Here is a 15,431-nt window from a genome sequence, read left to right as displayed (position 1 = left end):
GTTTATAGGAAGGGTTTGACCAATCAGGGTTTTTTGGTTGGTTTGTTTGGTTTTTGTTTAGTTTGGGTTTTTGGGGTTTTTTTGTGGGTTTTTTGTCTGTTTGTTTTTCTTGGTTTGTTTTGGTTTTTTTTGGGGGGGGGGGGGTGTGGGGGGGGGGTTGGTTGTTTTTTATTTTTTTGTTCTACTCTAAAGAGACTGCATTGAAAATTTTGGACTCGTGCTAAATCATTTTCTCAGGATAAACATGTAAACAAACAGGGTCAACTTTTTTAAGGCACATCTGATGCTACCTACCCTTAGAATGTAGCTCACTATATAAATACGTTGCAGAGAATTACTTCTTTCCCTTCAACTCCAACAAGCTTAAATCCATAGTTTTCATATCTCAAGCAAATTCCCTCACAATACGGCTGTTGCTTAGGTTGGGGCTGACAGTGATACTCAAAGCACTCAGCAAGAAATATTAGTTTCAGATGGGCTCCATATTGGGTGAATCACGTTGTTGTTACCATTATTATTTTGTTTCAATCCTAAACCAAGTTTAATGTACATAAATTATCTAGGGAGTGATGATTAAACCCATGTATATTGCCTTCCATCAGCATGCACCCTAGTAATCTCATCTCTTTTCCAAGCCATGGTTTCTGAAGGAAGCAGCTGTAGCTTGCCGTAGATTGAACACTGTTGACAGTTCCTGAGACCATCCAACAAGAAGTTACTAGATTGGATCCTTTGGGAAACAGTCTTTCGGTTTCTAAATCATAGTGGAGTTCAGATTTAGAGTAGGCAATGCTTTTCAAGACAAAATAATTCTGCAATTGTATATGTTCCTACAAAGCTTTAGATGGACAAAGAGGGGCTAACTACATACAGACATCTCCAGGTTCAGAAGTAGCAGAAGAGTATATGTTTTCCGAGATATAGATATTTTGATCTGTTTCAGGTATGGAAAGAAGACAACCAAAAATTTAATCTAAGTGCATCATGGAAAATCACTTTTAAAGGTCTTAGCGAAAGACATCGCTCCATCAAAATGATATAAAGGTTACTATCTGAATTAGAATAGCTGCAGGGAATAGAGAATTCAGTGCTGAAGGAGTTAATTAGATTCTCAGCTTGTGTAGGATGTTGAAGGGAAAAAAAAATGCTGGGAGAGAATTTGCCTGGCCTCTGCAGATGCAGTAAAAGATTACTAACTTTGGAGGGAACAACTACTCGTTTTTGGCATAATTTTTATGATGTGCTTCAAAAATAGTTCTGTGAATGACTCACCCCAAAACTATTGTTAAATCAGTGGTTGCCTACTGTTGTAAATGGTCTCAATCAAGAACCAGGGTAAACTCCATAAATTAATGAAAATTCTTATACTTCTTAGTGGATATATTTAACGACATAGTGCAGTGAAGGAAATATTTCACTCATAAATTTACATCATGAGTTCTTTGAGTAAGTTTTATCCTTTCTTTAGTCAATACACAGCTAATATGTCATTAATTACAGGGAGCAACTTGAAGCTTTTAAAAAAAAGAAGTATCTTCAAAAAGGTAAGTCAGAGCTTAATTAAAAAACATTGTCAAAATAAGGTAAGGATATACATGTGAATAAGGAGAGTGAACAGAAACCTTGGATGTGGTTGATACTGTACCCCATTTCAGTAGAAAAAGATCATGACATCAGATAAGAGAAGCTCTAAAATGCATCCATTTGAAGTGAGGAACTTCGGGAGGAAAATATTTTCTGTGAAGAAAAGTTTATTTTAATATAGATGTCCAAATCTTAAAAAGTATTGTAACAACATAGTCAGCAATAGCAGAAGGTTGAATTTGATTGCCTTTGAAATCCTGTTTCTGAGATCTATAAAAAATAAACCTTGCATAACACTGTGCATGCACACTTCTCAAAAAAATTTTAGGTTCTCAGCAAGACACTTCAATGACTTCCCTAGAAACTCTGAAACTGCATAATCAAGAATTATTTTAGTTTAAACAAATATAATTTACATCATTCATGTTTCTTCTTTCAAAAACCACCTTATATAATACTATAAGTGAAAATTACTTATTTTCTCTTACTAATTTGGATTTAATTCTATCTACAAACTTTTAAACTATCAGGTTATGCAAACTCACGTATTCTTAATTTTCTGTATGTGTGTATGTGAAGGTGGGACAGAGAGAAAGAAGATTCTAAGGAGGTTCTAACATGGCACGAAATAGGATGGTTTGTAATTCTGATTGACGTACCTTTGTTCAGTCTATAAAATACACTGAGATACATGACAAAGAAAACAAAAGCTGTCAAAAATAGTCAAGGAAGTCATTAAATGCCATAAGCAGAGGAATAGAGGGAGTGACTGCTGTGTTTGCAAATTGCCTTTGTTCATACAGTCATGTTCCAAATTTGCAATGCATCAGCAATTTAATTTTTTTTCCTTAATCTTCATTTATGCTTTTCAATTCCTTAAGTCAAACAATTTTATTTTGTAACTCCAACACTTGGTGCATTTGACAAACTAGATAGTTCTTCTGCCCTTTCCTGTAACTGCAATAATTTAGTATGATGCAAAATGAAATGTAGCCCCATATCAAACATCCGTATTGTGCTAAGTGTTCCTAATGGTGTCTTTTAATTCTGCTCCATCTTCATTCATCGAAGGACTGCAGCTAAGGCTGATGTCAGATGAGGAGAGATGAGTAGAGATGATGGCGATGTTGATGATGATTTGACAAAGCATGAATTTCTCCAAAAATGCATTTTCAGTCACTTCCAAATTATGTGAGCACAAGCCAAATGTGCTCATTACCAGAATTCTGAAAATTTTATTACATACATACAAACATAGAACTATCATTATACCAGTTTAATCTAGTGCTCCTTACATCCATACAAAATTTGACAGTCTGTGATTAAATTCCCAGCTTTTTCCCAGACCCTAGGTTAGCATCCTAACATCAGAGTACAAAGAAGAAATGGGAGAGCATGTTTACCTTTTACTGTGCTGTTTTGTATTAGTGCTTTTAAATCCAGTGGTTCTTGAACAGTTTTCTGAACCCTGTACTATCAAGCTATTGCTCTCTCAGAGTCAGTATTGCTCTCTCAGAGTCTTACATAAAATGAAGTTTCCCCAACATATGGATATCCTATCTATAAATTTCCCAGTCTTCACATGCTCCACATCCCACCTCTTAGGGTGCTTGTCTGAACTCTTTCTGATTTTTCTCTTTCAGATTGAGGGTAGGAATCTGAAACAGTTTATTTCATAGGTTAAATTAATACTTTCTCCCAAGGCTATGGATATTCTGACAGTAACCTAGAGAAGAGAGAAGATAAGACTTCTCTTACTTTTGTTAGAATTGGCCTCTTTTCAAAACCATTCACAGCTTGGAATTCAGGATTAAAGAAGTTTAGAAGTCAATTCTCCTAAGATGAACTGAAAACTAAACCTAAGATGCACAGTGTAGGTGTTCTAAAACTCCAACAGAAAGAAATACGTGGCTTTCTCCAGCAGCTTTGTCTGGATCTGGTCCATTTTCTTCTTTTCTTATCTGTCTTTTCTTTTCTTATCTGTCTTCCAAGAAAATTGTTTATACAGGGCCACAAAATACTTTGATCTCAAACTAAAAAAAAACCCAGAAATTATTTCTATCACTTAATTTAGAAGGTAAATTGAAAAATCAATTCTTTGCACAGAAGAATTGAACATAGTCTCATTGACATAAATGCACTGAAGTACACAAGTGAATTGAAAGCTATATTCCTCTATTATTGCTGGGATTTGTCACAAGTAATTTTAGAATCATGTATTGATCTTTCATTATTAAGATTTAGAAAAGCACTCATTTGCTAATCTGAGCACTTCTGAGTTCATTCACAATAAAAATAATTACCATAATATCATCAAAACGAAATACTCAGAAAACCACCAATAAATTACCCCAAATATTATGCCAATATAAAGAGTTCCCCATTGGAACTTCTGGTTTGGGTTCTTTTTGGATGGGGAGCCGTTTGGGGCTTTTTTAAACCTTTTTAAACCACTCTATCTTCACTCTTTTTGTTCAGGATAGTGACAGAAATGTATGACAAAAGTACTAAAGAAACACAGTTCTTTAAGATGAAAAATTAACTGTATAGTCATATACAGATAACAAAACATGAGAGTTGGTTTATAAACAACAGTCTCATTGTGCTCACTGAAAACACGACTGTAATTTTTCCGACTTTCTCTTCTTCAAAAACTCTCACTGAGAGATGAATGGAAATTGAATTCATTATATATACATCCAATCTGCTCCCCTTTGAGTGTCATGCCTTATTTTATTTGATAATTCTAAACGATCACTACAAGATGACTGGTAGTTAGGATTTTGAATGAATATTACTTCTTTTACTGTATTTTTGTAACTATGGTTAGCTAAGTATTTGATGAGGGCTGTAAGAAACAGAGAATATAGCTCTCATATGGGGAAGAAAGAACTTACCAAACACAGTGTTTCCTATCATAGCAGAAAATAGTTTAGCATTGAGTATTTTTATCTGTGCCAAGTTTGAACACACTTGGTAAAGAGATATTTCACACAGGAGAAAAATATCTTCTCCATGAATGTCATAGATCAGCTGCCAGCTACTGGCAGGTCTATGGTAGCTGCATTGATGGCCTGGGCTCATTAGCCATAGCTTTGGACTTGTCAGTAAATAACTCCCATTTCTGCAGAGCTTTATGGGTGTTCAAGCCGTCTGGAGGAAGATTCATTGTAACTTATACAAAATACGAGTTCAGCAAAATTGTCACATTTTTTCACTTCTATTGGATAATACATCCATATTACAGGATCTTTTCAAAGTATACTTTTGAAATGGAGCACATTAGCAACTTTCAAATGGAGTACTTTAGCAACCTGTGGTTTAAGTATAGTGAACAACTGACCAACAGAGTTTTAAGTCCTTATGTTGAGGTGCATATGTTGATGGGCAGGCAGAACCAGGTTGAAATGTCTCTTACTACATCTAAAATAAAATCAGTGAAGACATCACAATCCACATCTTCTCCATCCTTGTCACTGTTCCGTGTTGGAGATTGCAGGAAAAAGTCTGTTCACATGCACAACTCAATGGTTTCTTCAGCTTAAGTAATATTATGCTTACCTAGGGCAGAAGTATCAGCAAAAATTCTGTGATAAGTCATTGTATATAGGATACAGAGAGGATATAATGAACTATTGAGCAGTCAAAAATCAGCTAAAGGCAGTATGATAAATTTGTTTTGAGTCCACTAACCACTTTTTCCATGAAAAAGGATGGCAATATGCAAACAAGGGAAAAGTTAGGAATTAAGTAATTTCATTTACCTTTAGATTTTTAAACTGCAGCTGTTTATACTTGTACTAACACCTTGGCTTGTCTTTGTAGCCAATAGCAAGAAATGGTTCCAGAACACAATTTCACTGACCCCTTTTAGAACATTTTGATGAAATTGTGTCCTTCAGATGCCTGCTTCTAACCACTGAGAATAAGGGTAACCTAGATGTTTAGGTCTGGTGTAGCTACCACATTCCAAAAGTTTCTTTTGGTGTGTTATATATCTCATGTAAAGTAACTGAAATTCAAAACATGACTGGCAAAGGCTCCTCCCTGCAATTGAACTCTTTAATGTGGAGTGTTTGGAATTTTGCTGACCTTCCTGCACACAGAGAACACTATAAGCCCTTTGGAAGAGACTGCTGTATTTCACTTTGTCTTTCACCAGAACTCATCACTGTTGGAAAGATAAAGGGTAGGAACAGTGGCTTGCAGTCATAGATAACAGGTCATCTTACTCATTCCTTTGCCCTCAGCCAAGAGCAGGTATAGCTTCTATCAGATACATCAAACCATATTTTTGCATAAAAGTTGTTAAATGATTTTATGAATTATTACTGAGGAAAAAAATTAACCATACTAGGAAACCTAACTCTGTGATATTCAGCTACCTCAGATTTTTGAATAGGTAGGCCCTTGAGAATAAAAACCCTGACAAAGTTGTATTTAAATGCTTTGACCGTTCTAACTACAGTAATTGTAAAATGTTCGTACATTCCATTTTATGGCTGTGATGATTTTATATAAAACCTATATCCATTGTTCCACTGATTTGTATGGGACAGAAATATCTGTATATCTAGCTAATCCACATATGCAGGCTAATGAGAGCTACAGGGTAAGTCTGCCCTTAATTCACTCACTTCCTTCAAAGATCCAGGTCTCTGTGCAGCCTATTAATCTACTAATGAGTCAAATCATTTCTGAAGTATGCAGGCATCACTTCCACACTTGCTAGGATTTGTTTGCATCTTTCTGGTTTTTTTCAATGTCAAAGCGCTATCCAGAGAATCAAGCCAGTCTATTTTAAGAGGTGCTTTCACAGAAAAGATGCCCTTATCAGGAAAGATTTTTTTGCTTAATAAGAAAAAATATACACAGTATATAGTGCGGACAAGCTACAATTTAATGAAAAAAAATCTATTGAAATAAAAAAAAAAAGAAGAGTTTGTTTCATATCTAGTACCACAGTTCTACAACAGATTTTCATGCTGGAAAATTGAAAAGATTTAGAGGACTGGTTCTGACATCATCTATATCCATAGCTAATCCTGAGTACTTCCTACAGAGAATAATGGGGAGGGTTGCAGACACCTACAGGTTCTCTGCATATATCTTTCTGTACTGCATCTCTTTTCTTCCTTTTTGAGCTGTTTAATTGCTTGGTTTTCAATTGTTAGGCCTTTGCATCAGTCTGCAACTATTCCGTAAATCATTAATATGCTTTATAAATAGAATAGGAAAAATAATCTTTTCATCTAGTGGAGATGTACACAGCTTATACATTATATCTGAAAAATGCACTTCCAGAGAGAAATGGGGCTTTCAAACTTTTTGTTTGTTCAAAGAACAATTAAAGTACACAAGACATTGTATACCATCATGAAGAGTGGGCTAGTTGGGATACTAGAAACAGTATACATGGGTTCAGAGATCATAATTACCAATCAAAGAACGAAAATCTGGATTATCTTTCCATAGACTGAAATGTGCCTGTGAAGTCATGGTCTCTCTTTAATGACTCAGTATATGATGTATTTGAGGGCAAAGATTGTTTATGATGTACCTAATGTAAACAATTTTTAAAATTAAATATGTCTCAAAAGCTAATATTTTTTAAATACTTTGGCTATGAGAAATTCTATTTGAAAACTTGCACAAGAAGCTTCAAGGACTTTGTTTCCAAGTAGGTGTTGTAATTCTTGTCTGAGTATGTAAGGATCTTATATAGCTTGTTGGTTCTATATTAGAGCAGCTAATATCTTAAGTCCTCCTCCTTTTGGCCTCATCTTCATCTGTTCAGGCACGCTGGCTGGCTGCCACTGCTCTGCAGCTGTCTAGGCTCTGTCTCTGTAGCTGGGTCAGTAGCCACCCTGTGTAACCTTAGTTCGACCATACTTTTAATGGTGTCCTTTGCAATTGCTTTCTGATCTTATTTGATGGTTGGATTCAAACCTGTTCTGTGGTATATTAGCTGCTGATCTTCAGATTAACCCAGTGCTATGAGAAGCAAATATTTCTAGGATAAGGGATAGATGATTTCCTTTCCCCCGATAGATAGAATCACTATAAAAGAAACAAAAAACTTAAGTTTACAGCAAGTATTTTATTCACATGGAACAGGTAAATAAGACACTTGGACACCAAATTGAGAATAACCTTCTGCATCCACAAATGCAGTCTCCCATTATCACAGGCTACCAACTCAAATAATCTTGTTAATATCTTAAATGTATTGAATAAGCCCAAGAGATCCAAGAACTGACATCATTACAGTGATAGTCATTTTCAGAAATAGCATATGAAGATATCCAAGATTGCTGTTAATTGGCTAAATATGTGTTACCAGCTTAGAGTACAGAGTTGTATGATGTGCATGAGTCACAGCAAATGACAATTTTACATACTCCTAATTTATCTTTGGGAGAAACTCAAGAAAATTCTTTTCACTATTTTTGTCAGGAATCTAATGATCAAAGTATAATATTTTTCCAGTTTCTGGGAATTTCATCCTGTAGAGAATGGCAAGACAGAAACTGACTACATTTCACACGATGCCATATTTTTTCTCTGTATTCAGATGGAGACTAGAGAACAACCCATCTCACTCTGAAACATATGCAAAGCAGTTTGTCAGCTGACAAGGCGCTGATAGGGTGCACAGATTGCACTGATTGTTGTCCAGAACAAGAGTTTATACATATAGCTGACACTTGAGCCCTTCCATATAGGTGTCTAAGACATCTTAATCTCCACTAAAGCCTCACCCTAGACCACAATAAATTTTAGCAGAATTCAAGCCATTGATCTTTTTTTGTTTTAGCAGTCACAGAATGAGATATGAAAAATATCCTCAACAATCACTACTTAGAACAGAATTTACAGAAGTACACAAGTAATTAATGTCCAGTATCATAGTAAAACAAATATTAAAACAATACATAAAAAATAAAAACATGTACATCCATTACTTTTTAAGAATTACATAGACTGCTCAAATGACTCATATTATTTCTGCAACCAGCAACATGGACACATGTAAATTTTGTTAATGGATTTTTTGAATCTAATATGTTGCTTTCTTAGCTAGTACTGCAACTGTAGCAACTAACACTCTAGAAATATTTGATGCATGTGTTTTGCTTTATGCTCTTCCAGTGTAAATGCACAAAATTATTATTAATTCTTGTAGACAGATTTTTAAATGTGTCTTGTAGAAAAATTTTTAAAAAGCATCTTTTAAAGCAAAGAGCAGCAGAAGTCTTTCTTTGGTTGGTTGGTTTTTTGTTTTTTTGTTGTTCTGTTCACCTCCACAAGAATTAATATTACATTGTCATCAGCTATTTCCTGTGGTCCACCTGAGTTGTTTAACAAAATAAAGACATGTCAGCAGAACAATTCAAACACTTCTTTGGTGGAAAAATGCTACTTTCTTTTTGGCAATATTCCAAAGACTTCTTCTCTGTGCCTGCTCTCACAAAAATATCTCCCTGTGCTATCTCCCTACCACCAATATAGTTCTACAAGATCTCAGAACCCAGCAAGAAGAGTTACCAAATGGTACCAGTTTCCTTACATGTTCATGCAAGATTTCACATTTTTCTGCAGACAGGAATTTGAGAATCATAAGAGTGACTTGAAGAGAAAGATTGTTTTTAAGACTTTTAAAATGGAGTGACTAAGATCAACACATTCTTTTACTTGTAGACATGAGCCTTCCCCTCTATTCTCTGTGCTCATGGTAGAGAAAACATGAATAGTTCCATTATCTTAATATAAATAGAAATCACATGAAAAAGTAATCACTTGCCCCACAGAGGACTACGGTCAGTATGGCAGGAATTCTATGTAATGGTTGCATGGCAGATAAAGCAGCATGGAGGGTAAGAAGGGGGTGGAACTACTTTTCTATTTTGGCAACTGTAATTTAGCAGAGGGCCATGGTGCTCCTAGGATTTTGGTCACCTGTCTTTCAGCAGTATGATCCTTCTTCATTCTAGTGCAATACTGATTTGTATAACTGAATACGCCAAACCACATTTCCAACAACTTGCCTACTACTTCAGTCATGATAGGCATGAACTGCCACTGTATTTTCAGTAGTATTAGACACAACCTGATCTGGGAGTTGATTTCATCAGTGACCTACCTGAGTTGTTGGCTCCCTTCTAGAAGAGAGGCTTATTATCTCTCCCAGGTTTCCAGATTGGTTTTCAATTATCTATTTATCTTTTGCACTTCTACTGACTACCTGCTTCAGCTGATAACTGCCAGCTGCCTCAAATTCTCTGTGAGGCTTGATAGAGATCTTTCACAGTCGAGTGAAAGTCCTGTAGTTACAATGTGCTGTGTTCTCTGTCACCGTGAGCTGTAAAAGAGAAGAATTTTATTGGGCCTAGAATAGACATGGTTGATGGTTATAGAGAAAACTGACCTCAATAGAAAGACATACTTTGGCTATATATTGTCATTAGAATTCTACACTCTAATCATAGTTAAATGAATCTTATCACAAAACTTGAAGTATATGTATCTCATTCACTAACAGGACTAGGATTAAGTTTTATGGTAATGAGAGAGCTATTTGTGTGTATGAATGGGGGTGGAGTGAGACACAGGTTGATGATTATTAGTTGTTAATATAAAGCTCACAGAAGGTGGCCTATATGATTCACCAATATAGTATTCATGATACTGTCCTGTGTATCAGATAGAAATGAAAAGAATGTGCACCCCACCAACCTGTTTATGGACATGAGAGAAGTTTGAGTTGGGTATATATGGAACCAAAACCAATCCAGAAAAAAACAGAACATAATCAGAATATAATCCTCTGCAGGCTAGAACAATACACAACCATAAACATGCACCCTTTAGATTCAAACTCTGTAACAAGACATAACCTGAGATGTAGCAGAGGAATCTAAGCTCAGTGGATGACCTGTAAAAGTCTTGCTTCAACTAAAATGAGTGGCATGTGGGGAAAATGGACTATTCTAGTAGAGGACTTACCCAAACAATAAGTGGATAGACTTACAGAAAATACCATCACATATTCAATGCTTGCAGCATTTTTTTTTCTCTAGTGAAAACTAACACTTACAAATCTTTTATGTTAATATCACTTAAAAGACCTCAAGCTGTTATCAACCAAAACAAGAGAGTGTTTAACATGCAGCCTCACAGAAATCTATCACACTATTGAATGGAAAAAATGAATAACTAGATGTGTGACTCTTTTCACAGACACACGTGTATATGATAAGTGGTTTAATTTCTTCTTTACAATTATTTCACTGAAAAATACATAATGCCACGCTCCCATACAGAGATACCTTTACACAGGTACCAGCCCTGAACTTTTGGTAGCTTCCAGAAATTCACTCAGAAATTATTAATTGCTATCACTCAAACATTTTTAATTCTTACCCTAAGAGGGTAGCTATGAACATTTTTACTTTGAATAATGGATTTCCTACAGCAAAGGTGCACCAACACTGGAAAGATGCAGAATAACAACAGGTTTTTTTCAGTCTGCAACAGGGAATCAAATTACTTCAGAGCCCTCATTCCACAGGCACTCACCGAGGACTGTATTCACTTTAAAAACCTGATGTCACTGCAATCAAAGTCAGAATAAAAAATAAATTCATACACTAACTTCTAGTCTGAGGGCTCATGGTAATTTTTATGACCTTAAGCAGTTGCAGGCACTAAGCTGTACCTGAACTTAATGTAGACTGTAGGCTAGAATAACATAGTTATAAATGCATCCAGCTTATGTTCAGACTCTGCCCTGGACTAGAAAACACAAAACTGCAACAGTAAGGAAATTAAGATGCATACATGTGGTGGTTTGACACTCCCAAGAATCCAATTTCTAAGTTCAAGCCCCTTCCCACAATTTGCCCCTGTGAGAGGGTTTAGTAATAGCATGGACTTGATATCTTCCTCACCTCATGTGGAGAGTTTTCAGACAAAACACAACTATTCGTTATTGGAGTAAGGGGAAAATATTTACAAATGTTTATTTACATACATATATATATTTACATTAAATTAAATTCCTCTTTTCCTTCAATAAAAGTCTAAGAAGAAAAGAGAAAACTCTTTCTCAGGCCACAGTTCCTTCATTTCAGTTTTTTGTGGCACTGATTAGTGTCCTTCATTTTTCTAAGGCAGTAGATTTAAGTATGGCAGTCAGGATTTTTGTTCTTACTTTGTGGAAGTTCCAACCCCTCCCCTTCAGGGGATTTTCCTTGGAGACCTTCACTTCTCTTGGATTAGAGCATTTAAGGCAGCTCTCAGTTCAGTCTTACCAGAGCTCCTCTGCTCTGTCTCAGCTTGCCAGCATGGTAGCAGCAGTGGAGGGCAAGGCCACCTCCTCCACATTCTGTTCTGGTTCAGCTCTCAGGATAACTCCAAGTTTTTCAGCTCTTTTCTCCCTCTCTAGCTGCTGCTGCATTTTGGGACTCCCCAAGGGTTTAGAAGTCCACCCCTCCTCTTCAGGAGGTCTCTGAGTTTTGGGAAAGTGATACAGTCTTACCCCAAAACAGCCCTGTTGAGTTTTCCTCTGTTTTGTTGCCAGCTCTCCCTCCTGCAGGAACATCTCCGTGTCTTTCAGCCGGCTTCACGTTATCTTGCTGCTACTGGTTATCTTTTTGGCTTTTAGCCACTGTTGTCTCTGTTGAGGACTGCTCCGCTGCCGCTTTCAATGTCTTCTGCTGCTGCTGACAGTAAGGAAACTCTTCCAGCTCTTGATTACAGGAGCCGGGTCTCCCGTAGCCTCAGCTGGGGGCTGGGGGCCCTTGGCCCCCAGAGGGGTTCACTGGCCCCCTGCTTCCTCCTGGCTCAGATCATGGCTACCTACCTTCTAAACTATCTTCACCACCTTCTCTTCCGTTTCTGTGGGTATGTAATTTCCGTAGGGCACATGTGGATTTTTGATTGGCCCAGTATTATCAGTGGGGCAAACCATTACTACCTCAGAGAAAAGGTTTTTCAAACCACCACAATACACCTTTCCTAAAAAGGGTGTTCTGAAAAGAGGTATTGAAAGAAGCTACGAGGCACATATGTATATAGAGAAAATGTATATGTCAATGTAATCATTAACATACACTAATATAATCTATATAGATGTTAATATATGCAGTATAATAAATCAAAAATTATTTGTAAGTACAGCATACATCAATTTGTATTGTATGTAGTACTGTTTTACATAGCATGCAGCATGTACTATGTAGTACAGCAAATACTGTGTATGTGATTTACCTTCTCAGAGATGTCACTGTGTAAAATTTATTGTCTATAACATACATAGGACAAATTTATAAATTTAAAAAACTATACATTTATATCTATAAAAGTATATATTTATAATAGTTAAGGCATACCAGTGGAGGAAATCATAAAATCAGCCCCGTTAGAAAAGACCTCTGAGATCATCAAGTCCAACCCTTGATCCAACACCACCGCAGTTACTAGACCATGGCACTAAGTGCCACATCCAGTCTCATCCTAAAAACCTCCAGGGATGGAGAATTCACCACCTCCCTAGGCAGCCCATTCCAATCGCTGGTTACTGTCTCTATAAAAAATTTCTTCCTAATATCCAACCTAAACCTCTCCTCGCACAGCTTAAGATCGTGCCCTCTTGTCCTAGTGCTGGTTGCCTGGGAGAAGAGACAGACCCCCACCTGGCTACAACCTCCCTTCAGGTAGTTGTAGAGTGATGAGATCTCCATGAGCCTCCTCTTCTCCAGGCTAAACAACCCCAGCTCCCTCAGCCTCTCCTCAGAGGACTTGTGCTTGAGTCCATTCATCAGCCTTGTTGCTCTTCTCTGGACCTGCTCCACCACCTTGACATCCTTCCTGAACTGAGAGGTCCAGAACTGGACACAGTACTCCAGGTGTGGCCTCACCAGCGCTGAGTACAGGGGAAGAATCACTTCCCTGGACCTGTTTGCCACACTGTTCCTGATCCAGGCCAGGATGCCATTGGCCTTCTTGGCCACCTGGGCACACTGCTGGCTCATGTTCAGCCTCCTGTCAATCCAAACACCCAGGTCCCTTTCTACCTGGCTGCTCTCCTGCCTGTAGCAGGCAGGGGTTGTTGTGACTAGAGTGCTTGGCCTTATTGAACCTCATCCCGTTGGAATCAGACCATTTCTCCAGCTCGTTCAGGTCCCTCTGAAGAGCCCTCCTGCCTTCTAGCAGATCAACACTTCCTCCCAGCTTGGGGGGGGGGGATTTCAGCACTAGTAGCTTTTCTATGAAAGACTTTTCATCAGATTTCATCATAATTTACACATTTTTAATCCTGTAATTGTGGGCCTGCCTAGAAGAGTTTGGCCACGGGCATTGGTACCCAAGTTTTCTTTGCTTGCATGCCCAAGAGTCACGTCTTAGCATTTGTTCTTTCCTCCAACTGGTTTAGTGGGTCCCTTGTGGGTCTTAGTGGGCCCCTCAGTGGACCCCAAAGCCTGTAGTGCAACCTGCTGCCCGGACAGATACTGTGCCTGTGAGGATGCTGGACACAGGCTCCTTTCATACACTTGCATAAGAGATGACTGAGACCGCTACCTAAATTAATGTAACTGTGACTTACACAAGCTGCCCTGTCAGTCACCATGTTTGTTTCTAAAAATGTCCCTGGACTCAGATATGTAACTCAAGTATTACTTAGTTTATGCAATGTCACAAAAATTATTCCAAACTGTTCAGTTTGTTTCAGGAAGAACAGTGTTTGCTGTCTCTACCAGTGAACTACTTACTGCTCCTTATGAGTACAGTGCCAGAATCTGCCCAGAGACTGTAGAGACCTGGCTGCTTTACAAACACGTGACAAAGTATTCTCTCCTGAATCTGAAAAACTTGCCCTGGAAACAGACAATACATAAATTATAACAATAACATTCTAAAGAATGAAGGAATGATAAAATGTTACATTACTGGTATCTACAGGTTTAATGATTATAGTTTAAAACAGAGAATAATTAATAACACTTCTCACATAAAAGGAAACAGATTCATAAGAAAAGGAGCCAAAGAAACCTGATTTCTGTTAACTCATGCTTCAGATGGCAGTCCTCTGTGGATGGATTCTTGAATGTGTAATGGGCATTGCCATTCATGTTGCCACTTTTTTGAAGGGTGACATGCTCCTTTCCAGATTATTTTTCTAAACATTTTGTGGCTGGTGCTAGCTAAGGGATTCAAATGTTATTAATGGAAAATAAACAGACAAAAAAAAATAAACTGCACAAGTTCAAGTCTTTCCTTCCTTCACTAGCAGCTCAGCAAACTAGAACATACCCAAGTTCTCTCTCCTCTTATCCATACACAGGCAGCCTCAGTTCCTTTACATGCCTGTAAAGATCCTATTCATAAAGCTCTCACTAACAAAGTGCACGCAATAAAGTTTTTTTTTAAATATATACTATGATAATCACATTTCCTTTTTTACATTTTGCAACACAATATCAACGACCACAATTATTCCAGCCTCCTTACACTACTCTAAATATTGTACATAATGTGCAACCTTTATGCATAAGAATAGGCATGACGGTAAAGGTTTTAATAATGCAATTATATGATTATGTTGATCTCTTTCACTACAGGATTTTAGCCTTAAGGACAGAATTTCTGGAGAATGTAGCGGCTCTGGGTGCCGCGGGGCGGGCAGGTGGGCGGGGAGGGCTCACGCCTGGCTCCAGGTGGCGCGGGGGCCCGGCCCTGCCCGCCCGGCCGCACCAGCGCGCTACAGCGCGGTACGTCCCGTCCCGTCTCGTCCCACCCCACCTCCCGCTGGCGCTGGCTCCATCCCCTTCTCCACGGGCCGGGCG

The 15,431-nt window shown here is 37.8% G+C and overlaps 1 protein-coding gene across 12 annotated transcripts in view; it reads right to left on the bottom strand.

Annotated features, from left to right (window-relative positions):
* LOC127474685 (translation initiation factor IF-2-like) overlaps positions 1–15,431 on the bottom strand; it is a 95,060-nt gene that overhangs the window by 77,725 nt on the left and 1,904 nt on the right. For 2 of the 12 annotated variants that reach the window (XR_007905938.1, XM_051795854.1), the window contains exon 2: positions 14,358–14,462. Coding sequence is in view for 1 of the 12 variants with exons in the window: in XM_051795854.1 (XP_051651814.1) it covers positions 14,358–14,462 (105 nt within the window). In the remaining 11 variants the exon portion in view is untranslated. The other 10 variants (XR_007905940.1, XR_007905934.1, XR_007905941.1 and 7 more) reach the window with 10 other exon arrangements.

This window comes from Manacus candei, unplaced genomic scaffold (assembly GCF_025592945.1).
Source record: "Manacus candei isolate 608988 ecotype Guabito, Panama unplaced genomic scaffold, ASM2559294v1 h1tg000043l, whole genome shotgun sequence".
NCBI classification, from domain to species: domain Eukaryota; kingdom Metazoa; phylum Chordata; class Aves; order Passeriformes; family Pipridae; genus Manacus; species Manacus candei.
This window is presented reverse-complemented; position numbering and strand designations above follow the sequence as displayed.